Below are 25,321 nucleotides of genomic sequence, written 5' to 3'. Positions count from 1 at the left end.
AAGAACCTACCACATAACTGCTATTCGATCTGAATCGGGGTCATGAGATGTATCTGTTTTGTATAGCGCTTCTATCATCGAGTTATGTTCCATGGGGTTTCAACTGGCGGGTTTTAAATGTTTTTAATTAACGATGGTTAATTAACCCGGCTTTTATAATTACTACATGTTCAGCTCTCAACACTATAACAAACCAAACCGGAGAATTGTTTTCTTATTTTGGCAACATGATAATTGGTAGGTCAGCAAACCAATAATATGGTAATTGTGTATAATCAAATGTTAAATAAAAATATGATTTGTAAATAAGCAAACCAATCATATGTTTGTAATTGTTTATAATTAAACGTCAAATAAAATATAATCTGTAAGAAATAATTTTGTATTAAAAACTTCATAAACCATATACAAGATAATAATTAGAAAATTACCACATAATGTCATGTTAAAATTAGAAAATGAATATATGTGTGACGTGAACAAAAATACCTTTATATTCAAATACATTCAGGTACTAAATATATCTATACCACTGGACAGCAAATAATAATGGAATTCTTCAAAACATATACAATGAATAAAATGTACAAAAAGTAAAATGTCGTGTTACAGTAAACCTTAGAGCACTTTGGATAGAGATGCTTGATAGACATTGTTCTAGCTGGGTCCCCATTGGCTTTCTTATTTAGGTCAACACTGTTTCGATATACAATGTTCGGACAGAGAAAGACAGAAAAACATTAAATGACATCCCCTTTCTCGTCTACTAAGCCTAGCAGATGTATCCTTGTGTCAGGTAAGTGTCCAGAAATGGTGGTTTATATATTAGAAGGGACCCGATGAGGCAGGCCTGTCATCAACGATTAATTACAATAAAAATACAACATTAATATTACTTTTTCTAACACTTTGTCAAGAGCTACACATGATATTGTACCGTTGTGTAGTTATAACACTACGGTCTCTCCAACCCTACCGGGCCACACCAGGACGCTTACAACTACACTTTAATGTATGTAAAACAGGTCAAGTCTATCAACAAATCGACACGTATAATTTTGTTGCTTTCTTATTTTAAATTCTCCTCTAAAAATTCCACAACTGACCTGGTTTTGAAGTAGGCGTGAAAGACGCATACTATCCGCGTGTGATTCGCGAGTTTTGATTCGTAGCGTCAAATCAACATCGAGTAAATCAGAGAGACAAAAACATCAGTTTTCCGTCGATATTTGAAAGAAAGTAGTGCGGTAAGCTTAGAAAATACAGGTGGGCCGTACGTCCCTCGAGGCACTGTAATGGTTGTTTCTCTCTCAAGTGAAGCAGAGTGGTGTAAACGACTCTTATCGCTGCTGGTGATCACTGTGTATGCCACTAATGGTCTTGTCCTTCGCATGCAGATTTTCTCTTAATTTTCTCGCAAAATACTCACATTTAAATGATAATACGAGCCACTGAAGGTATGTGATACCTATGTGGGTACCCATATATTGAAGACTTGTTGGTAACCCTCCCCAACGGGAGCCTCTAGTTGCATTGCAGTCTTAGAAAAGTGATCAATGCGTCAGATATACTTACAGGACTGACGAATGTACACGACTGACGTTTATATATTAAGGGCAAAACTTTATTGCATACTCAAATCAGCTTTTGGTTATTCGAGTCAATTTTTATTTACTGAACTGCTATAAAAGATTTATTTTACATCTGCATTCAGGCGAGTTTCTTTAACAAGAAGCGACATCGCTTAGTATCGTCTAATTCTGTTTACACATTTTATTGTATTTTCATGAATTTTTTACTACCATCTACACAGTTTGTAGCACAAAAGGTACATAAACACTATTGGACACTTTTCAGTGATCTGATAAAGCATCCGAATGAGACAATGTGGACAAAACCATAAATGAATAGAAACGCAATAAACTTTAAACAATAAATGCCATCTTAATATAAATCCTACTTGAAGAACATATACAGAACTTTGGTATATATATTTACTGAGTGTATTTTAATGTCATTTATATTTTTAAAACTAATGAAAAAATATTATCTGTATTAAGTAGAATGTGATGTTAATACTCAATGTAAGTATTTTACATTCTTTACATTTATTTACATAAAAAGTATAAATACGAAAGATATTTATTTGGAAGTAAATACACTAGAAATACAAATATATACCAGGCTGTTTTTCAGTTTTTATTCCTCCTTTCAAATTCAAATCAAGTTTAAAATTCAGTTGCATTCAAATAAAAAAATAAAATAAAAAACCCATTAACAAATATTAATTATTTATTGTTATCACAACACATTGAACAATGTTATGAATGTATATTTCCCCTCGATCTATCTTTTTTTTTACTTTAATAAACAATAATTATACGCTTACAGTTTTAAAAAAATGTAATTACGTTTTATTGATTTTTCCCTTTTGACTCCCACTAAAACAGATGTAGAATTATTAATTTTCATGAAAGATTAAATTTTAAATCATTATTGTTTTATACTTCAATACATAAAAATGTAGTTCGTATCTAATTGATGACATAAAAATCTTAACACTTATGGGTTGGAATTCGATAAAAAGAGTTATTTATTGTGTTGGCATTACCTACATATTTGCATTAAATGTGTATATAGATAATATAACTGTTGGTAAATAAATAATAATAAAACCCCCCGCTGAAATATATATATAGCACGATATAATCTAGGCAGCTTAGATAATGGTCTAAAATTATATAATCGCTATCTGTAAACAATTATCTCAACCTAATTATTTTTTTCGCATGATTGGTGCTATTAACACTGTAACTTTAGCCAACTGTGTTCCCATCTCACGCAGCCATTCAAGGGATCGCTCTCATTTGTAAACTATATAACGTTATTCACAGAAGCAGAAATATACTCTGTGCCAATTATCGTGGAACAATAACAGAGAGATCTCTGGCTTCAGATAAGGCCAGTCTAGTCGCCTTACAGTTTCCTCTCGCAGACAAGAGTCTATGTTGCAAACATGTCTTTCACACCAGTGAAAATAAACAAAACTTCCCCGTCACCGAAATAGCGTTATTAATGCGATTCCATTGCTAACCATCTGTTCTTAGAACATATACAGTTTCTTAGCCCTTTGATCTTTCCTGTTTGTGTATGAATTCAGCTGAAAAACAGATACAAACAATTTAAAACGTGCGAGGTTGGAAGCAAATATGTATACAAAATTGATAACTTTCTTTTTTCTTTGGCGCTATCTACTTCTAGGAACGCCAAGCATTCCTTCAAAGTTACCAATGAATTACAATGCAGTGAGCGGATTTAATGTATGTCTAATTTCACGTCTAGTAAACAGAACGCTCATTTATTTGTTATTGAAAACCAATTTTTGAGTGGATATTTTTACATCTATCTTCAGGTGATGAAAGCAAATCCTATCTCACAATATGTCAAAACTGTGGTGAAATTCAACCTTTTAAATGATATCTGACTAGGTATAATTAATTTCCTTTAAATACAAGTATTTTTTGCAACACAAGAAGGGTATAGAATAACTGCCTCTATACAATAAAACTAATATTTATATTTTCTTAACCTGATATATCAAATCCGATACCTGTAAATTATACTATTTTAACAATACCATTCTCTATACACTTATAAGCTGTTTCAAGTCGTTATTTGCTGTTCAATTACACCTGAAACCTTCTCACATTGTTCGCCAATTTAATTCTTTAAAAAATAATCAAAATATCTTGAAATTCTACAACAGAACAGGAAATTTACATTGATATTTTCAAGGGAAATTATGATAAATACTAAGTGCACAAAACAGCCTGCCTGTTACACAGATCAATTTAATTTCTAGTGCGATACTGGCAATACATGTAAGCTCGTGCTTGGCTAGAGATATTTTTATGGTTTTCACTGTAGGAAGAGTTCTAACATTACCAAGAGTATGGCCGCTTGGAATCGCGACATGACGGGTTGATATGGCTGGCTTTATTTATTAGCTTCTAGCTGTTTTAGGGGCCTTTGTACGGCTGTCCAATTTTCTCACGCAGAGAATTTAGATTCCTGGCTTTTTTGGTTTATCCTCGCTCATTTTTTTTTGTTTCTGAGTCCTATCTCTCTCACGTGCTTACTGATTTTTTGGAGAATTCCTATATATCCAAATCAGTGCTTTCCACCTTTTTGAAATGTTTATCTAAATTAAAAAAAAAACATCCCATGGGTATCGACAGCATAAGCACCCAAACTGATGTTGATTAAATTTATATAATCAGGAATATCTATATATCAAATATAACATATGCTATTTTAAATCTCAAACAAAAAGCAAAAATGTTACAACTGGTTAAAATTGCAAATTAATAGAGAACCTAGTATTGTATTCTTTTTTCTTCCAAATTTAATGTATTTATTACCACATCATAAAACATTGTAATCTATTGGAATTTCTATATACTCTTATAAAACCAAAAGGTCTCACTTCAACTGAAATATTATTGCTTAGGTGTCTTAAACAAGTTAAAATATACACGAAATCTCACAATCTTGTAAACGAGATATGTAATATAATCAAATATGTCTACTTTGATTGATGTTTTGGGCAAATACTGAACGTTTAATTATGTGAGGGTGATTAATGCCATACACGTTAATCTAAACATACAGATATACATTAAAATTTAACACAAAAAAACGATATTATTTTCTAAATTATAAATAAATGTAAATTGTTGTGTGACGACAGTTACCTTGATGTTATGGTCCTGTTATATAGTTGATATGCGAATAAAATATCAAAGACAATTACGAGTGAAAATAAGTATGCAATAGTATTCTATAAATAGAAAATAAAATATTGGATTTATATATTACTTATATAAAAAATGACAGTTTACAATGTATGATGTTAGTTTTTCATTTATGATGGTAGGAAAAATATTCAAGTTGTATATCTAATGACAAGTACAGTGTAAAGATGGGTACTTGATTATAGCACCTTGTTAACAAATCACTTGTGATATTATCACGTTGGAGTAAATTGAAGAAATATAACACATTTTTTACTCCAGAGATTTTGATAACAATGCTTTTTGCTCTGATAATTAATGGCTTAAATCAGATTTATCGATTAGCTAACTTTTACCTGTGACTCAACCGCTAACAAGGCCCCTCGAGGCATTGAAAAAAACTCGATCATTGTTTAATTAAAATAACAATAAAACTTAAAAAAAAACGTTTTTTATACATAATTTTGGCTTAATATATATATATATATATATATCATCATCATCATCATCGTCATCATCGTTAAATCAATTGATATTTGCATTTATAACGTTATATTAAATAACGTCTCAATACAGCCAGTGTTACAAAAATAAAAATAAATGATGATATATTATTTCTATAAGAATAAAGATAAATGTTGTAGTGTTAATACACTACATACAGATTATACACTAAGTGTAAAACTGTATTGAGTGGTAAGGTGCACTGGTTCTCCTTGTGAGAATCATAGCCACTTACGCCTCACTGTTTCGTTTAGAGAATAAAGAGTTATTTTGAGGAGTCTCAGATTTCAGAAGGTAACTAGAGACGGACGCGATCTCTAAGTTCTTTATAACAATCATACACACGTTTTCTCTACTTCAATGAACACCGAACTACTTTCTCACTAGGCCGCGTAGTAAGATATCGGACCAATCAAAACGCGGCTTGTAACAGTTCGGCAAATAGCTGTCATGATATGGCCGCAGATTGATCATAGTCGCTTTTTATGTTTATATTCTGCTATGTTTATCTCGACACTGTAAAAGGCCAATTCTACGGTAAAACATTGTCGCGATAAAACTACCATAACGTGAGATAATTGGTTATAAATGCCAGTTTAACTTTCAAAACGAATAAACTGGCTTGAAGGAATTATTTTTATACAAGATAACTTGATATAGACACAGTACCATGATTTTAAAAAGCAGTGAAATTATATTAAAACATAGTAAAAATGTAACAAAATGTCTTTTGTCTTTCGTTTAGTGCTAGGTATTCTAAATAACCCGCATAGTCGGTTATCGATCACCCTATCTTTATCTTCAGTACCGACCCGCATGTACGCTTATCTCTCTATCTCTAATCTATAAATGTAAATAATTATACACGCAATTCAGTATATTGTTAAGAAATCAATGAGCAATATAAACATATCATCAAATTTGTTCTAAAAGCAAAAGGGAAAATAAAAAAACTATATAATATATATTCAATTAGAATAAATTCTTTCTTAAAAAATCATTGTTATTTTTTTTATTTAATTTAATTCTGTTAAAATTATTCATCATATATATATATATTTCAAAATTTCATTTAAAGCAAAAAAAAAAGTTTAAACTAAAATTGAAAAGATATATTTTAGCTAGTATTATGGATGGTATTTGTGCTTTTGTGCCATATTGCTTAAGAGTACAGTCACTCAGAAATATAGCAATACCACTTCCCATTGTTCTTCGCTAATTTCTTTAGTTTAGAATTAATATTAGTTAGTTAAAGCACGCCAAAGTTCAGCGAAACAGAACTAAATACATAGGGGCTGATTTCGTTCTCATTAGGTCAACATTTCAGAATAATCATAGATAGCTATTAAGAGGAGTCCCAAGGGACCTGCTGTCAGAATGGCAACTAAAGTAATATCTAAAATGGCCGTAGCGGAAAATGTTTTCACGAAGTGAGGGTCCCTTTTCAATTCTAAACGAAAAATAAACTATTTTCGCTATTCCGCCTCGGATGACAATTCGTTAGGGCTATAACTACAATGGTGTTGATGTAGGATTGACTGGTTAGTCTGCGCTCTATTCATTATTTATCAATTCAACACAAAACAATAATTATATTTTTTCTGTTCGTTTACGAGAATGGAAATATATAACACATGACTTTTTTTTTTCCATTTTAAGACAAGACTATATATGGATTTATTACAACCATGAATAAATGAATGAATTTCAAAGATTAAATTAGTGTGAAGCACATAAATGATAGACATTCAAACTAAATAATGCTTAAAACTTATAATATTAATGATAAAAGTAAATAACAATAACATATCCATTGGACAAATATCACTTAAAGGATAGGTAATGATAAGGAACAAAGAAATCATATAACTAAGCTTGGGGAATAAAATATTTGTACTGTGAAAAAAACCCAATAATATAACAAGGGTAAAAACTATTATTTTGAATTTAATTTTTGTTTTCTTATCTATTATGACTCTTTGTTTATATAATGCAAACATATTTTGACATTTCACTCATATCATTTTAGCTTTCGTCCACAAAATAATATAATACTGATGTTTAGTTTAGCCTTTAACCATCGAAACCCGGTATCCTTGATCGTCCCTGTCTTCTGCCATGGTCAGTTGAGAAGATTTATACCACCTAGACTGTGGTCCTATCGTCCCACCGTTGTAGATAACATACACCGATTACTCCGCGCTAAGAGTGTTACCAAAGATATTAATAACTGGCAACCATATGAAATATGGATACCACAGAATATCGCACACGGCGAAACGTACAAAAGGTAAACAAACTAACGGGACTTTTGTCAGTACTCACAAGCAGACATGTTATAAATATTTATATGTATTTAATGCTTTTATTTAGTATGTTTTTCATTCTCTAATAATGTATCAATTTTACACTTTTATGTCTTAATTTAATACGGTTTTTTTTGTTTACTGTTTTTATTTCTTATTTTAAATTTATAGTACTTAATAATTAATAAAGTAAACATATATAGTGTGGATATAGTCTTTTATAGAAGTTTCAGTAATATATGAAAGGAACCATTCATTTTCACAGAATTTTAATAAATAATGATATATGGTTAGATAGCAATGATTTAGTATTATACATTTTTAATAGCATTATAATTATAATCAAGCATTACAATTATAATTATAAATTATACAACTGTTGGAAAAACAGAGCAAAATGATAATGCATTTGATCATTTCTGTGCCAGTATGTAAATATTGTTTTGAAATGTACCTGGATGACAAAGTAATTTAAATTCGAAAAAAATATATATATCACACATTGTTTTCCCATTAAAAACCAAATATTTAGAAAAAAAAATACAATCCAGGAGAAATTGTCGTACATGTATTATAGTGTTTCTATATTCCGATAGGCTACTTGAATAATTTATATTATAAATGTTATTAATAAGACATTAAAATAAATCTGATAATTTTTCATGAATTTTGCATTGAAAAAGAATTTGTGTTTCATAGCTAACATCACAACATAATTGTTAAAACAGAGTGTCATAAAAAAGCCCACAAGAATTATGAGCCAATTATTTGTGCAGATGTGTTTAGCTTATCAACCTTAAAATTACACTGCAAAATGTATTAAAAACATTTTCAATATATAATTATGCAAGACAAATATCAATTATATATAGTTATGATGAATAGTTAAAGATTATAGATACAACAGTCCTTAGTCTAAAAAATGGAATGTCATTTCTGCAAAGTCTTAATATAGTTAATTAGTTTATTTTTATGATACATTGATATATACATCTTGATTGTTAAAAATAATTAAATTATGATGAATCATATCCAATCATAAACTTAATTGCATAATCAGCATATATGTGTACTCATTTTTTAAAATTAAGTAAGAATACTGCACCTTTTGATAACATTTACATGAAAGAAACTATTGCTAATCCAGAAAGCGGAATTATAACCAAAGAACGTTTTCTTAATTTGAAGACATCTGAACTTAGGGTTAAAAATATGATATTAAACTTTTGGTTTTATAAGCACATTAAGATAAAAAAAAACTTACATCTAGATTCATTTACTACCTTTATTTGTAATATACAGTAGTTTTATCATGACTTGCAGAACATGAAATAATTATGTAAAGGAAAATGTGAACAAATTCATTGAAAGATTAACTCAGATATGTGTATGCAGATAAGTTATATTTCATATCAAAAAGAAAAAACATACAACATTTAATGTCAAAATAGTTTACATCATGTTCATAAGGTCTTCAGGCAGGTTGTTTTTATATGTTTATGAATTATACAATTATCAAAAAAATATGAATAAAATAACATAACATCAACATAATAATGAAAATAATTAAAAATAGAAAAAAAGTATATTAACTTACATCTCGGTGAAAATACTAACAGAAACGAAAAACATGAATTTACATTGAGCCTGATGATAAACACGGTTTCAGCCTACAATGCTAGGTGGACACAATACCGTAGCAGTGACAAAGCTATCTTATCAGGACAAATACCAATAGTATAAGCCGGTATTGCGGTCTTAATCTATACGTATAAATATATCTTATACTTACAATACTAATTCAGTATATAGCAGTCATACCTGCGGGAGATCAAAGTCCCCGGATGACAGGTGGTATCAAAATGATTGATGGACTTCCTCAAGATATCGCACAGGTAGTCAAATCAAAATTACCTCCCCTTGGTGACATGCCATAATTGGAAGTAACAGACATTCTGATTGGCTCAAAATAGAAAGTTAATTATGCAGGACATGACTCTAATTTTGATATGCAAACGAACATACTCAAATAAACATTTGATTCACCGTATGTGTATATAGTTTTTACTTGCAATGTGTGTGCCTGATGGAAAGCGAGTACGCGTAAATGGAACTTATCAATATGCGGGATTTTTATTATTTTATTTTCTGTAGCATTTGCAAATCGTGACAACAAGGTATATATTTTCTTCTGTTTACCAATAAATATGCTTGTTTATTTTTCTAACCCAATAGTTGTTCATGATAGGTGTGTATAAATTCCTACCTAGTCATATACAATTTGAATTATTTATTGTATTGAAACGAAGTTGAAAATATAAATGAATATTTCTTGATAAAAAAGAATTTAAATAGATGTACGCTATATTTCAGACGTTACGTCCGTAAACGCATACGGAATCTATTGCAAAATACGGAAATATTTTTAAATTTCCGAATAGAAATAATTACTATATAGACGATATTTAAAATTTCGTCTTCTGAGTGGTTAAAAAATGCACGCATGTTTATAATTTGGAAAAATAGACTTCAAAATATAAGAATTAATTTACTTGTTGCATGCTTCAGGTACAAAAACAAGATGGCGTAAAACAAATGAAAACAAAATAAACAAACAGCTTACAACCGTACTCTAATGTGCAGTTAGGTAATTAGAATATTCAAATAAGATTTCATAATTTCTTCATTGATTACATAAACGTGTTTCCGCAGATTTATTCATTTCGATATTACCTAGTGTTTGACTTTTAGTTGGACATTTTAAGTAATTTAAAGCAGATGAAAGATGATATATTATCATTTATCCAAATAATCTTAGTTTGTTTATCTTTGTGTGATTAAATAAACGTCCTATTAACAGCCAGGGTCATCGACTTGTTGTTTTTTTAAAGAAAGAGAGAAAGAAAGAAAGAATGAAAGAAAGGAAAGAAACGAAGAAAGGAAAGAAACAAAGAAAGAGAAGGAAGGGAGAAACAAAGAAAAATACTATAATTTCCCAAAATATTCTTTCTATTCATCTATTCTATTCAATTTTGATTTCAAAACAAAGAAAGACAGAATGGCCGAAATAAGAAAGAAATGAAGCATGTAAATGCCCATAATTATTCTTTAGGGAGGTCGAATTTACATATACACATAATGACCGGATGGTGGACAACAGCTTCGGTAACCGCCCCAAACTGACCACAGCATATTTGTGTCTGGTCTGGCTGGAATGGCATCACGTCTCGTGAACATTAAACTTGTCAAATCGGGAGATAAACTTGTAGATGTAAGTCTGCCCCCAATTAAAATCCTTGGGGAAAAGTTCGGTCCCTGGTATGAACGGATTTATAACCTTTAATTAGCATCTCTGGTGGGCTATGAAACACAACTGACTTGGGCGGAGGATGTATTCGGTCGTATAATTGACCTGCTTTCAATGACCGGAGGAAACGAAGCTGACACTACGAGATTATTAATTATATAGTCTGTATCCTAGACCGTAATTCTGAAAATAAACAAACTTTGATGACGTCATCGATTTTTGTATACGAATAAAATCACTTGATCTTAATCTCTAGTAAAACTGCCTTTTACGAATAATTTTCATAAATTTAAGGATTTTTTATGTAAAATAACCAGCGATTCGGTTATTTGAGGGAAATATATTTTTTTAGTTTCGTAGAATTCCGTTCAACGGGCCCGTACAGTGCACTGAACGAATTTGCAACTTTATGTACCAGGTTTTTTTTTCAAATGTCTGACTGTAAATTCTACTATAGTAGATTGCATTCCCTCAATGTCTAAAGGTACTCGAAGAGGGCGATAAATCCTTAGTGGAGACATTTTAATTAAAATGTAAATTGAATTGATATCAGTGAATGAGTTAAAGCCTCTCGTATTTTACCCAGAGTAAATATATCTAACTGCGATACCGCAGAAGACGAAGTGTAATATTGCATACACTAAGAAATCGATTGTCTATATCATTGATTAAATCTTTGGACGATATAGATGCTTTGAAATTATCATCATGTGATCGTGTGAAAAAAATGATTTATAGTGTCAACATTTTCACCCGAATGTGAGCGACACAGATAATGACTGGCGCGCGATCTCGTTGACGACACATGCGGGACCTAGAGCCAAATTGTTCAACAATAACTGTTGTTAGCTTGGGAACCATAAACTATCCGCCTCGACATTTCATATAAAGATATTTAATCGTTTGCCAATAAAAAAATTCCGTGTCAAGTACAAGTCAGTGTGTTGTCGGTTCTCAAGCGACTAGCGTATCTACAAATAGTAGAAAATAATTCAAACTGGTCCCCCATTGTTCTTCCAAATGAAATGAAATGTAGGTATAGACAGGTACAAAGCTATAAAACAATGGAATTGCAAACGTATCACAACGTATTGCTTATAAAATATCCAAACTTGTAATTTGAAGTGATGCCATCCTTTACGATGATGCTAAGAAACGAATCATCGTACATATGTACCACTTTATCTAAGTTGTTTATCAATACATTGTTTGTAAACATTTATCGTCAATTTAATACTGATTTATCTATCGTCATCAAGTAAACAAGTACATAATTATATCCTGTTATTGTTTAATGATAAACTATGTATACGAATCAAAATGTTTTAGTATTGATTTTACGTAAAGCTGTGGCGTAAACCCTCTGTACTAAAATCGTGCCTTGTTAATAGTTTATGATCGACTGTGTACAGAAATATCAATACAGTATTGATAACATATATCATAAAAAATAAGCCCTCATTCAGTTTACCATCTACAATGTAACAGTGTTATTGATTTAATACATGACCTGTTCACGTAAAAGAGATGTTAAACGTTGTCTGTTGTTTCCAAATGTAAACAAATGCTAACTATTCAAAACAGAAGCTGATTAAATGGGGGATCACTAACGTTTTATGTATCGAAAGATTTGCTAAATGTTTCCAGAGTATTACTTTATATATTTATATGACGTATTGTTAAATGAAAGTTCTTCAATTTGTACTTTACAGTTTATTGGCCGTAGTGTGTGTAGAACTGTTTACGTTCAAAATCTATTCACAATATGTAAATATCATCAACATATTTCACTAGTATTTTTCATAGCTAAAGTTAGACATAATATATTATACTAATTGCCTTAATCCTAAATTATCATCATATTGCATTATGCACCCAGATAAAGTTATGTCATTTAATCTCTAAATCAAAATTACTGAAAATGGATTCTAGAATATGAAATTAGTTCCTTATTATGATTAAGGGTTTGCATTTTTATAGATACAATATAAAACCCGACACCGACGAAATATATGCCATATAATATTATACATGAATAAAACCTCATTCAGGTCAACTGCCAAACCTCCATATCCGTCCTTGTGTAATTCCGAGCCCTCCCGTGCTAGAGTCCTGATTGACGATTATAATCCCACCCATAGCATAACATCTACCCTTCAGCTATTTTCTGATCATGGAGCCCGGAACCATTTCTCTATCCCCTATAGCTGTCCTGCTAGTCTATTCTATTATACCGATGGATATATCTCCTAGCCGGACTACAGACAAACGTTGTCTAGGCAGACCACGGTATCCAACCTGTCAACTTACAAAAAAATATATATACTAGCGCCAGATCATAAACCTTCCAAACTCCAGCCAGCTGAGAATATTTGGAGTTTATAGACTCAACTCCCTCTTCGCCATGACGTCAAATGCTAGCCTACAGTCATCTATGACGTTTGGCTCTAGAATTATTTACTGCGGTACTGTCATTGTAAATCACGTGACGGTCAATGTTGATTTGTTTACAAGATATTCGAACCACGCGTCAGTAGTGGACGGTAGTTGTAAATAAGTCAGAATTGTCAATGGCCTTCAGTCCAGTCTAGCCTAAGGATTACACGGTTTGACATCCACGTTCGAAGCTGGTACCATAGTGATATTATCAAACTGACTGGCAATGTTTACCGAACTCTAACACTGTCCACGGTTATAGTGTCATGGCTGAAGCTCCTAGCATCACAGTATATACACTTGTACTAAGAAATCGTTGCATTCACTATATCTTGGGGGAATATCAATAATGCCCATTTTATTGGAAAAATAAAGCATATTGAAGACACGGCTATCCATACAACAATACAACATTCCAAAACCAGATATTGAAAATATAGCAAGAAACATCGAATGTATGATTTTCATTCAAGATAGTGGTTGCTTGAAAAGTCACAATTTCCATACTTGCCAATAACTGATTAAGCATTACTTAAACAAATATGAGAATACTTTACTGAGTCAGAATTGACTGTGTAATTCCGAAATCTGCATAGCATACACATCTCAACTAATTAACGTCCATGTATAAGTGTTTCACTGAAATTCCAATGATGAAAATAAGATACAAACGGTACTATAATGTATCTTGCTTGGCGCCAGGACAGGCTCTTACTCCTAAGCAATAGAACCACATGTACTCGTATCGCGGTACCATCTAGCCCGTGTACACCTGTTTAGAAAATCCGAAGTGAGTGAACTGTTAAGGAATGTGACCACCTATAATTAATTATACAGGTAAATTTAAGTACATATAAATTATCCCCTGTGTACTTCCTGTACGTACCCGACAGGTATCATCATGGGGGGATGACATGGGGACCACATCGAGAGGTGGGAACAGGTGTTATATAAGATTAAGGGCCGGACAGACAATACAAGGGTAAATTCCCGACACAGCATCGGGTAGGTCTGACAAGGAAATTAATGAGAGCATCTATGGTGGTCCAGTGTTTACATAGTAACCTGACTCTAAGCTCTGTGACATCAAACATTGGCTGTCGGTGTGTCTAACAGTACTGGACCAGGGGTGTAGAGATCGTATGTGATCGGAACCCCTGGAGTATCGAGGATGACTTTTGGTATGAAAGAGTCAGAGAGTGAGATGTCACAATAACGTTGGCATTGAATAGCTAATCACGAAGTATGCAATAAAAATTGGCCAAAACAATCATACAGGATGAGCATTCCAAAAACAAAACAAAAACATATGAAGTTTTAATACAAATAACATTCTAGTCCGGATAGAAACTATGAAGCATTTTATGCAATATTTGAGTACATAGAAACTTTTAGCGGACATATACAAATACATCAATTTATCATCAATGTTACATTTACGTTCGAAAAACTAAAGCATTGAAATCAGAACAATAGACAGTCATTATTACAACAGAAGCGAGTTTTTATTCTTGTATGACATGATTTATTGTTTGGAAATAACCTTAAAGCAAAATCGCACAGCTTTAGCGTACTAAATATGACCCATTTTCTAAGTTTCATTTTAGCTCTATTGGTTAACATTGAACCAAATAACTTAATTTGGAGGTGCGCAAGACAGTGCTCAGCGTTAAAGCAAATCGCCATTGCCAACAGTCAATGACGAATGAAATGCTTCGCAGTCTAGGGTTATAATATGAATTTGTTCGAACTCGTCAAACCTATTCATAAAATCCAAACGTGTTATTAGTACTTAAATGTATATTGCTCTTTATGATCATTCAAAACGTTGCGTGGGTGAGTTTGAATTTGTTGCTGACTTTTACTGAGATTTTCATGTTATTGTTTAAACTCAATATTGTTTTTTTCTTGAAATATATAATTTTAATCAAGAATGATAATGAATTGATATTGTACTGAGTCTGCATAAAGTGATTATTGATTGTTTATCATAACATGTGTTTCATGTAGAGGCGATGATATGATAGAGAAAAACTATGTCTGTTGTTTAGATAAGTGTTGAAGTGTGTATTGGATGAGTACCTGTGACCTTCTAGTCCGACATCACACATCACACTACTTTACATACACTAATGTATATAGGTCATGGTTCGGTGATTTCCGACCATTTAAGGATGCTATTTTGTTATCTTCATATTTGTGGTCAGACACAGGTGTTTGGAGAAGTTAGTACGTTCAAATGTCAATAAGTACTAACTAATAACTCACACTTGTGCTTCGCCACTGGTCAGATCAAAGACACCGACTGTCCCTGGAATGTCCAGTACACGGACTAGACTGGACTTATCTAGAGGTCATCGATGGGCAATAAATCATGGAGCACCACATCGAATAAGGTTAATATTTACTCTGTACGGCGATCTGGATCTATCTAGATACAAAATGAAGGGGTTTGGTTCGTGCTTGACTTGGTGTATAGACATGCTATCAGGCCATTCTGACCGTTAAGTACTGATATCGGTGCATTATTAAGATTTATTATACAAAAGGCCAGATATCTTGGTTTACTTAGGTTTAAAGGTGTACAATGTGTGCTACCACTCAACTGTCAGAACGATAGTCTAGTGGCGATCAAGTACTTTTCTCTGAGTGAAGAAGTATCAGAGCTTATAGAAACATCGGTCTGTCTATTCCAACTCAACATAATTCCCATGGCAATTATCGGATTCAAAGCTGCTTTATATTCCCCTCATCTTAAAATAAACCCTCACGAAAAATTTGGTACTTCTACCAAAGAAACTAACTTCTAGTGGTACCATGCTCGTGATAATATGCGTTGTAATATTTCTACGACTGTTGTGGAAAAGAACCTTGGCATTATTGTAGAGAAGATTTGTCTACGTTTTAACTATTAGTGTTTATTATTGGATGTTGATATTCTAGATACATGTATATTCAAAATATAATGAGGATTCCGGAGGACACAGGAACATGCAAAGCACGAGCAAAACATACAATGTCTCCATACCAGGGTTTCGAAATAATTTGTAATCCCACAATATCAACGATAATGAAGCATTGCCTCAACGTAAGCTTTTGGGAACAGAGTAAAAGTAATGATGTTGACAGGATGGAATGGAGATTGTTTCGTATGGTTTATTGCACTGTAATTTGTTTGTTTGATAAATTGTAAGGACGGCCTCGAATGCATGCAATGCGTAGCGTGTATGAAGCGTGTGGAGCGTGTTTAGAGAGACTGTCGTATGTTCGTGTTGTTCGTCTTGTATAGTGAAACCACTTCCCCTTTTTATAGTGCTATATCACAGAAGCATACCACCGAAGGCACCAAGCAACACACACCACCTGGTCATATTATATCCATAATGGAAGAACCAGTCGTCCCTCTCCCATAATGCTGAGCGTAAGCAGGAGCAGTTAGAATCTAAAGTCTACTGCAAAGTGACGAGCATTCAACTGAAGGCCAAAGCTAACCCGGTGTCAAGGAAGACATTAGGAAGAAGGATGAGAGTTAGTTAGAAAGATGAGAAAAAACTAGATCCTAAATTTTGTCACCTATTACGGATAAGGATAGTAGGAGAACAGAGCAAATATTAAGCAATGCGTTGGAACGGAGAAGAAATAGTACAATATTATCTTACTATATATATACATTAACTGTGGATTAGTGATACATAAGGTTTATCATCTAGATACATTTACGTATGACACGGGGACATTAAATGCGACATGTGTAGTGCAGTTTATTGTGCTTTGGCAGACAGCATTATGGTCATGCTGTATTTCTCTTTTCTAATAGTGATATTCTTCTTACCATTTGTGTAGCGTTATCTCAGCATGCACCAGCACCACATGTCACAGTTTACTGAAAACGGGCAAACTAGTCGTCCCGCTGCAAGACGAACATGAGAAACTACCATCGTATTTTTAGCCTAAAGTGTGTTTCGACCGATGATGATGTGCACTTATGTTATGACCAAAATGAGTCGATGTCAATGGAGAAAAAGAGGACGTAAGATAGGACGAAGGGTCAAGTTAAGTCGCCTTTCGCGAATATGTATTGGGAGCAGCAGGTACACTGTTAGCGCTGAATTGTTTTAATCTACAAATGACTTGGTTTTGGATGTTTGTATTCACTACAAGTATTCCTGCTTATTTTGCTAAAAAAAAACAATTATTTTATCTTATTAACATTTAGAGATCTCACTGTTCTGACTAGTATAAAGTATAAACAAAACAGTCGTCTTTCAATACAATCGTATTATGTATATAAATTCTAATTCTCATCGATGTCTGTCTCTATGTGGCTATTGTCCTTGGTTGTTTACAATTATTCTATATCGTATAGTACACATGGAAAGTGGCAAAATGCTTTGTCACTATAGTCATTGATAGTAGGTAGATTGTTCTGCATACAGTATCACCAATCCAGATTTTTTGTGTTTGTTAAGAAGCTGTCTTTTGTGTAAGTTACAGAATTCGACCTGCTGACGACATTGTACATACGAGATCCATTATTTACTATTTGTAGGTCACGTGACTTTGTGTCAAGTGATGAATTGACGTTTTTTGTAGTAAGCTGGTTGACTGTAAATCTGTAATCAGATATATCTAAATATGGCGATTGTACAACTGTTTAAATGTTCGGATATTCATTCACAGCATTGCATACCGTACTGTTTCATGCGTGTCATTATATTGTATGTTAGGAGGTTTCGTTCCTTATGTTTGTCCACTAGTGAACATCAAGGTTTGTGGTTTGGAAGTTCGACCAATCTGGTTCATTGGTTTCAAAAATAAATCATGATATTTCTATCCAAAATCGCGTTGCATATTTTCTATTGTAACATGCATTTATATAATACTTTTACTAAGAACACCAAATACATGTACATTATTATCCTGTACCTACCCTACAAATCTGTACCTACACTGTACAACTCTTTAAAACTCTGTACCTATCCTGTACAACTCTGTACAACTCTGTACCTGTCCTTTATAATTCTGTGCCTATCCTGTAAAACTCTGTACAACTCTGTACCTGTCCTTTATAATTCTGTGCCTATCCTGTACAACTCTGTACCTATCCTGTACAACTCTGTACCTATCCTGTATAACTCTGTACCTACCCTGTACAACTCTGTATAACTCTGTACCTATTCTGTACAACTCTGTACATATCTGTACAACTTTGTACCTACCCTGTACAACTCTGTATAACTCTGTACCTACCCTGTACAACTCTGTACAACTATGTATAACTCTGTACCTATCTGTACAACTCTGTACCTACCCTGTACAACTCTGTATAACTCTGTACCTACCCTGTACAACTCTGTACAACTCTGTACAACTCTGTACCTATCCTGTACAACTCTGTACAACTCTGTATAACTCTGTACCTATCCTCTACAACTTTGTATAACTCTGTATCTATCCTGTACAACTCTGTACCTATCATGAACAACTATGTACCTACCCTGTACAACTCTGTACAACTATGTACCTACCCTGTGCAACTCTGTACCTACCCTGTACAACTCTGTACAATTCTGTACCTATCCTTTATAACTCCGTGTCTATCCTGTACATTTCTGTACCTACCCTGTACAAATCTGTACAACTCTGTATCTACCCTGTACAACACTGTACCTATCCTGTACAACTCTGTACAACTTTGTACCTATCCTGTACAAATCTGTACTTATCCTGTACAACTCTGTGCCTATCCTGTACAACTCTGTACAACTTTGTACCTATCCTGTACAAATCTGTTCTTATCCTGTAAAACTCTGTACCTATCCTTTACAACACTGTATCTATCCTTTACATTTCTGTACCTACCCTGTACAACTCTGTACAACTCAGTACCTATCTGTAACTCCTATCCTTTACAACACTGTATCTATTCTGTACCACACTGTATCTATCCTGTACAACACTGTACCTATCCTTTACAACACTGTACCTATCCTGTACCTACCATGTACCTATTCTGTACCTATCCTGTACAACTCTGTACCTATCATGTACAATTCTGTACCTATCCTGTACAAACTCTGTACCTATCATGAACAACTATGTACCTACCCTGTACAACTCTGTACAACTATGTACCTACCCTGTACACTGTACCTATCCTGTACAACTCTGTACAACTTTGTACCTATCCTGTACAAATATGTACTTATCCTGTAAAACTCTGTGCCTATCCTGTACAACTCTGTACAACTTTGTACCTATCCTGTACAAAACCTACCCTGTACAACTCTGTACAACTCTGTACCTATCTGTAACTCCTCTCCTTTACAACACTGTATCTATTCTGTACCACACTGTATCTATCCTGTACAACACTGTACCTATCCTTTACAACACTGTACCTATCATGTACCTACCATGTACCTATTCTGTACCTATCCTGTACAACTCTGTACCTATTCTGTACCTATCCTGTACAACTCTGTACCTATCATGTACAATTCTGTACCTATCCTGTACAACTCTGTACCTATCCTGTACAACTCTGTACCTATCCTGTACAACTCCGTACCTACCCTGTACAACTCTGGACCTATCATGTACAACTCTCTACCTATCCTGTACAACTCTGTACCTATCCTGTGTAACTCCGTACCTATCATGTACATCTCTGTACCTATCCTGTACAACTCTGTACCTATCCTGAACAACTCTGTACCTCTCATGTTCAACTCTGTACTTGCCCTGTACAACTCTGTACCTATCCTGTATAACTCTGTACCTGTCCTGTACAACTCTGTTACCTATCCTGTATAACTCTGTGCCTATCCTGTATAACTCTGTACATATCTGTACTAATCTGTACTGTACAACTCTGTACCTATCTGTACAACTCTGTACCTATCGTGTACAACTCTGTACCTCCTGTACAAACTCTGTACCTATGTACTGTACAATCTGTACCTATCCTTACAACTCTGTACTATCCTGTACAACTCTGTACTATCTGTAAACTCTGTACACGTACTCCTGTACAAACTCTGTACCTATCCTGTAAACTCTGTACCTATCTGTACACTCTGTCGTACCTATCCTGTATAACTCTGTACCTATCCTGTAAAACTCTGTACCTATCCTGTATAACTCTGTACCTATCCTGTAAAACTCTGTACCTATCCTGTAAAACTCTGTACCTATCCTATACAACTCTGTATCAACCTTGTACAACTTTGTACCTATCCTGTAAAACTCTGTACCTATCCTGTATAACTCTGTACCTATCCTGTAAAACTCTGTACCTATCCTGTATAACTCCGTACCTATCCTGTAAAACTCTGTACCTATCCTGTATAACTCTGTACCTATCCTGTAAAACTCTGTACCTATCCTGTAAAACTCTGTACCTATCCTGTACAACTCTGTACCTATCCTGTAAAACTCTGTACCTATCCTGTAAAACTCTGTACCTATCCTGTAAAACTCTGTACCTATCCTGTAAAACTCTGTACCTATCCTGTATAACTCGTACCTATCCTGTAAAACTCTGTACCTATCATGTACAATTCTGTACCTATCCTGTACAACTCTGTACCTATCCTGTACAACTCTGTACCTATCCTGTACAACTCTGTACCTATCCTGTACAACACTGTACCTATCCTGTACCTATCATGTACCTATTCTGTACCTATCCTGTACAACTCTGTACCTATCCTGTACAACTCTGTACCTATCCTGTACAACTCTGTACCTATCCTGTACAACTCTGTACCTATCCTGTACAACTCTGTACCTATCCTGTACAACTCTGTACCTATCCTATACAACTCTGTACCTATCCTATACAACTCTGTACCTATCCTATACAACTCTGTACCTATCATGTACAATTCTTTACCTATCATGTATGGTTATATCTCTCTCATGTATTTTCTCTGAACAATATATATGTAATTTATGTATAACTACAAATGTACCTGATTAACTGTATCTATTCTGCACCTCTTACCCTAATCGGGTAATTTTCATCGACCTATATCTACATAGAACTATTTACGAACGTTCTGTCCAGTACATACCATATCCTGGTCTAGAACGTTGATTTCATCATGAACCTGTACTCTGAAAACAATGGCCATATTTATGACCTTCCACGAACAAAATCGTTGTCATATCATACCTGAATAACTGAGTACCCGCTTTGAACAGCCGCTTTATAGTCAACCTATCCTTACTCTGATCAAAACATTTGTTTTAATTCTGCATCGTCTCGAAACAACAGATGTGTATTTACCCTGTACATATTGTACCTATAGAACACCTGTGTCTTCTCTGATCAGATGTATTTATCAGGGATTGTTTCCACCATTTATGTGTGACCCCCTACACATAATAACGTATTTTTTATAAGCAAATACTCCATGTCGTCTACTGAATAAGCAAACACAACATACCTATGTAAACTCATCAAGCTTAATAAGCTGAATTACATCGTAAAATGGAGAAAATTATAATAAAGGGTATGCACATTCACAAGCTTCTTTAGCTCAAGTTTAAGCATATAACGTGTGCAATGAAACGAATTTATCACACACACACACACAAACCGAATAAGGTGTACCATTGTATCGCATTCACTTTAAGCTGCAACACATCTTTCCATATGAATACTTTATACTTTAGCATCATTTGTGCGATAGTGTTTCGTACCTGATTACAATGCAGTTACTCTTTGTCATGAAAATTATCCCGATTGTGTTGTGAACATTTCTCTATAGCCTAAATCTACCGGAAGCAAAGCAACAAACAGCAGACAAAGTGTCACTAAAGAGAACACATCATACTTACTTAAACTAATACTTCGGGAAGGCAACGTCTTTCGATGTGAATTCTTTGGACTGGTCTGGAATATGAAATCCACTGAAATGTCTGCAACAGGTTCCGACTACAACTATGTAGTGGCTGTCATTCATTCATGCCAACAGTTGGTAGGTTCATTGATATCGATGCCTATCTGGCGTTTGACACCCCGATACATGTACACGGGTACCCGATGGTCTGTTGAGCATTACGAATGCCTCGTAAATATTATTTACTCAAACCGGAACCGGTGCCCCAAACGAGGGTTCTTTTGTCAGGACAGTTCGTCCTGTGGTGTGCAGTAATGCTTGAGAAACCTTTGGGAGTCAACTCGCCCTCCAGATGTTGTGATGTTACGAGGGATCGTTGACTCTGAATATTTCAAAGTAGAAATGTTTCTAGGTCGTATTGTTAGAATCACGTTACGGGAGCAAAGGTCAAAACCGAGAAAATTTGTGGACGGGGGCTTTAATGGCCATTATCTATTTTGATGGCTTTCACCCAGCTTCAAATATCAAACGCGCCTCGTATGGAGCGTTGTTACCGACAGAATGTTGCAGGCTGGCGTTATACACTGAATGACGTTATTTACAATTTACATATACTAAAGATTAGCTCTAAAACAATTATATCATTGATATCAAATCGAAATATTTTCTCTCTTCCGCGTTTGATATCCCGAGGAGAACCCACAACTACGTAGCATACAGATGGCTGATAGGGGCTATGACCCAGAAAGGTTGGTTTCTGTAAAACGCCTTAGAATTACCTTACATCGCAATCCAGTAAACAAAGGCACCCACTAATCTGTACGTGACACGCTTATTACTTTGTGTTTGATGTATTACGCCCAGTCACGAAACCCATATTCTGTCCTTAGTATGATAGTTTGGGGGTTGCGATAATTGTATACCACGAGCAACAACATAGTTCATTTTGTACCACCTGGACGAGAGTTTTAAACAAATTACTCGTTTTAAAATATTGTTAAGTACTCTTTATAAAATGAATGTTATCTTGTTTTTGATAACGTTCTTTAGTATACATGTCATTTTAACCTTGATTTGCTTTAAAACTTCCTCCATTCGCCTGCGTCCACAAACATAGGGTGATCGGATGGTGTAGCGGTTAAGTCACTCGCCTTTCTCCTAGCCGGGGTTCGATCCCTGGCACGGGTGTGGAAAGTTACAATGTAAGGGGTCACATGCCCGATCACGTGTTTCTTCGGGTACTCCGGTTTCCTTCCACTTAAAGACGCGATTCCTTCCGGGCCATCGAAAGTGATTTTTTTAAAAGATATAACTCTTTGCAAGTTTATATTTCATCTGTTATTTACTTTCGTATTTTTCGCAGTTATACCGTATAGATACGGGAAGTTATTTCCATTCAGTTTTCAAATCTACTAATTCACTTAAAATGGAAATCCTGAAATGTATATGGCATGAAAAAAACCAGATTATAGTGGAGTCAGTAACAAAACTGATTTTGTCATTAAAATGAAATATTGCCATGCCCAATATCGAATAGCTGTTTCGCAATATACATTGCAGCTCTATATAACCATATACTCGAAATAAACAATTTATTGTTTTATCTGCCATAAATTATCAAGTGGTTGTTTATCATTAAACATATGTATAAGTGGTGCGTTTTGCGTGACATCCGGGGTTGTCTTATTTGGATTGTCCCCGTCGCCGTGGTAACCATGAGGAGCTAGAACATGTGAGAACACTTGAGGAGATTTACACCTGTTGGCGGGGGTCTATTCCCCCTATACACTCAAGTGTTACGTTTTATAGCCCTTTACCAGACAGCCCAGTCTGTCCACGTAGACTTTACGGTCCTTCAAGGCGGTAAAGAGTTCACTCTAAAATAGTAGACCCGTACAGGTGCCAGACGTTTCAAAAAAAGGAGGAAGGTTATCCGTATCCAGTAAGAACGTACAAAGTACTCAGGATACAATCGTATGGTTTGACATACAGTCTCACAAAATCAACTCATATTTAATATTGAAATTATTGTTCTCAGAAATTTAAAATAACTGACGAAATATCGCAGCATTTGCTGGATAAATAACCAAATATTAAGGCAGAACCCAGGTATAATTGAGTTACTAGGTGATAGGTTGAGTTTTAGTATACATTTCTGACAGAATATGGAATATTACAGAACACAAAATGATACCTGAGTACCAATAAACATGACGTTTAGGTGATCATTTGCTTTTAATGTAATATATATGACACGGTTGAGATAAGGAATGAATACTAATTAATGAGAGGAGTTTGAAGCTATGTGGTCACCATATGCTTTTTGCAATAGTCTTATCTGAATAAACATTCATCATTCAAAAAAAAAAAATATCACCCAATACATTTCTGATTAAATATGGACGTATTGGGTCTAAATATGTTACGATTCTGATTATGATAAATGCCAGGCTTTTACCGAGTATTTAGCCAGGTCTTGACATGAAATGGTTTGACTTGGACTGCAATTCATAGATATAAAGCATCATCAAGATGTCAATTCTACAAGGCGTACCTGTCAATCATATCTCTAAGTATTAGAGAGTGAATACCATTATAACAATATATGGACACAGGTAAAAACCGTCAACTCGCTTGGTGCCAGTTTCAGATGTGAAAAATGTAAAGAGAGCACATATGAGAGTATTGTATATGGGATGAACATGTTTGATTATTTCCAAACCACGCCCTTACAGAATTCGGCTCATCGAACAACCTTCTAATATATCCTACTGATATGTACAAGTATAACTGTGAGAGATCTCTGCTTTTAAAAAAAAGCCCTTGCAAAAATCTGATTTTATTTAATCAATGGCTGAAAATTTAGCAAATATTTCATTCTTAATTCTACGAAGTTGATATGCACTTTCCCAGAAATACAATGCCGAAAGGCACAAAGTAGAGCGATTTTCTAAAAGGACAGAAACTTTACTCTAATACCTTAATCATCCGACTGAACTGCGCGAACAACAAACCACCAATTGAGGAAGAAACATAATGACCAAGAAGCTACGAGAAACAACAGCAAATGGACGAATGGAATATGTACCTAAGTCGTTAAACTTGCTAAGGCCAATCCCAGGCTGG

At 34.1% G+C, this 25,321-nt stretch overlaps 2 protein-coding genes across 2 annotated transcripts; both read left to right on the top strand.

Annotated features, from left to right (window-relative positions):
• The first annotated feature begins 19,763 nt into the window (after window positions 1–19,763).
• LOC138322330 (postacrosomal sheath WW domain-binding protein-like) lies at window positions 19,764–20,162 on the top strand. The gene has a single exon (XM_069266366.1). It carries the CDS (start codon window positions 19,764–19,766, stop codon window positions 20,160–20,162), a length of 399 nt encoding a protein of 132 aa, XP_069122467.1.
• A 738-nt stretch (window positions 20,163–20,900) lies between these two features.
• On the top strand, window positions 20,901–21,284 carry LOC138322329 (postacrosomal sheath WW domain-binding protein-like). Its single transcript, XM_069266365.1, has one exon. The coding sequence runs from the start codon at window positions 20,901–20,903 to the stop codon at window positions 21,282–21,284; it is 384 nt and encodes a 127-aa protein (XP_069122466.1).
• Window positions 21,285–25,321: the final 4,037 nt, after the last annotated feature.

The sequence above is a fragment of the Argopecten irradians genome, chromosome 4, assembly GCF_041381155.1.
Source record: "Argopecten irradians isolate NY chromosome 4, Ai_NY, whole genome shotgun sequence".
NCBI lineage: Eukaryota > Metazoa > Mollusca > Bivalvia > Pectinida > Pectinidae > Argopecten > Argopecten irradians.
The sequence above is the reverse complement of the archived record's forward strand: the minus strand, read 5'-3'. Positions and strand labels throughout refer to the sequence as shown.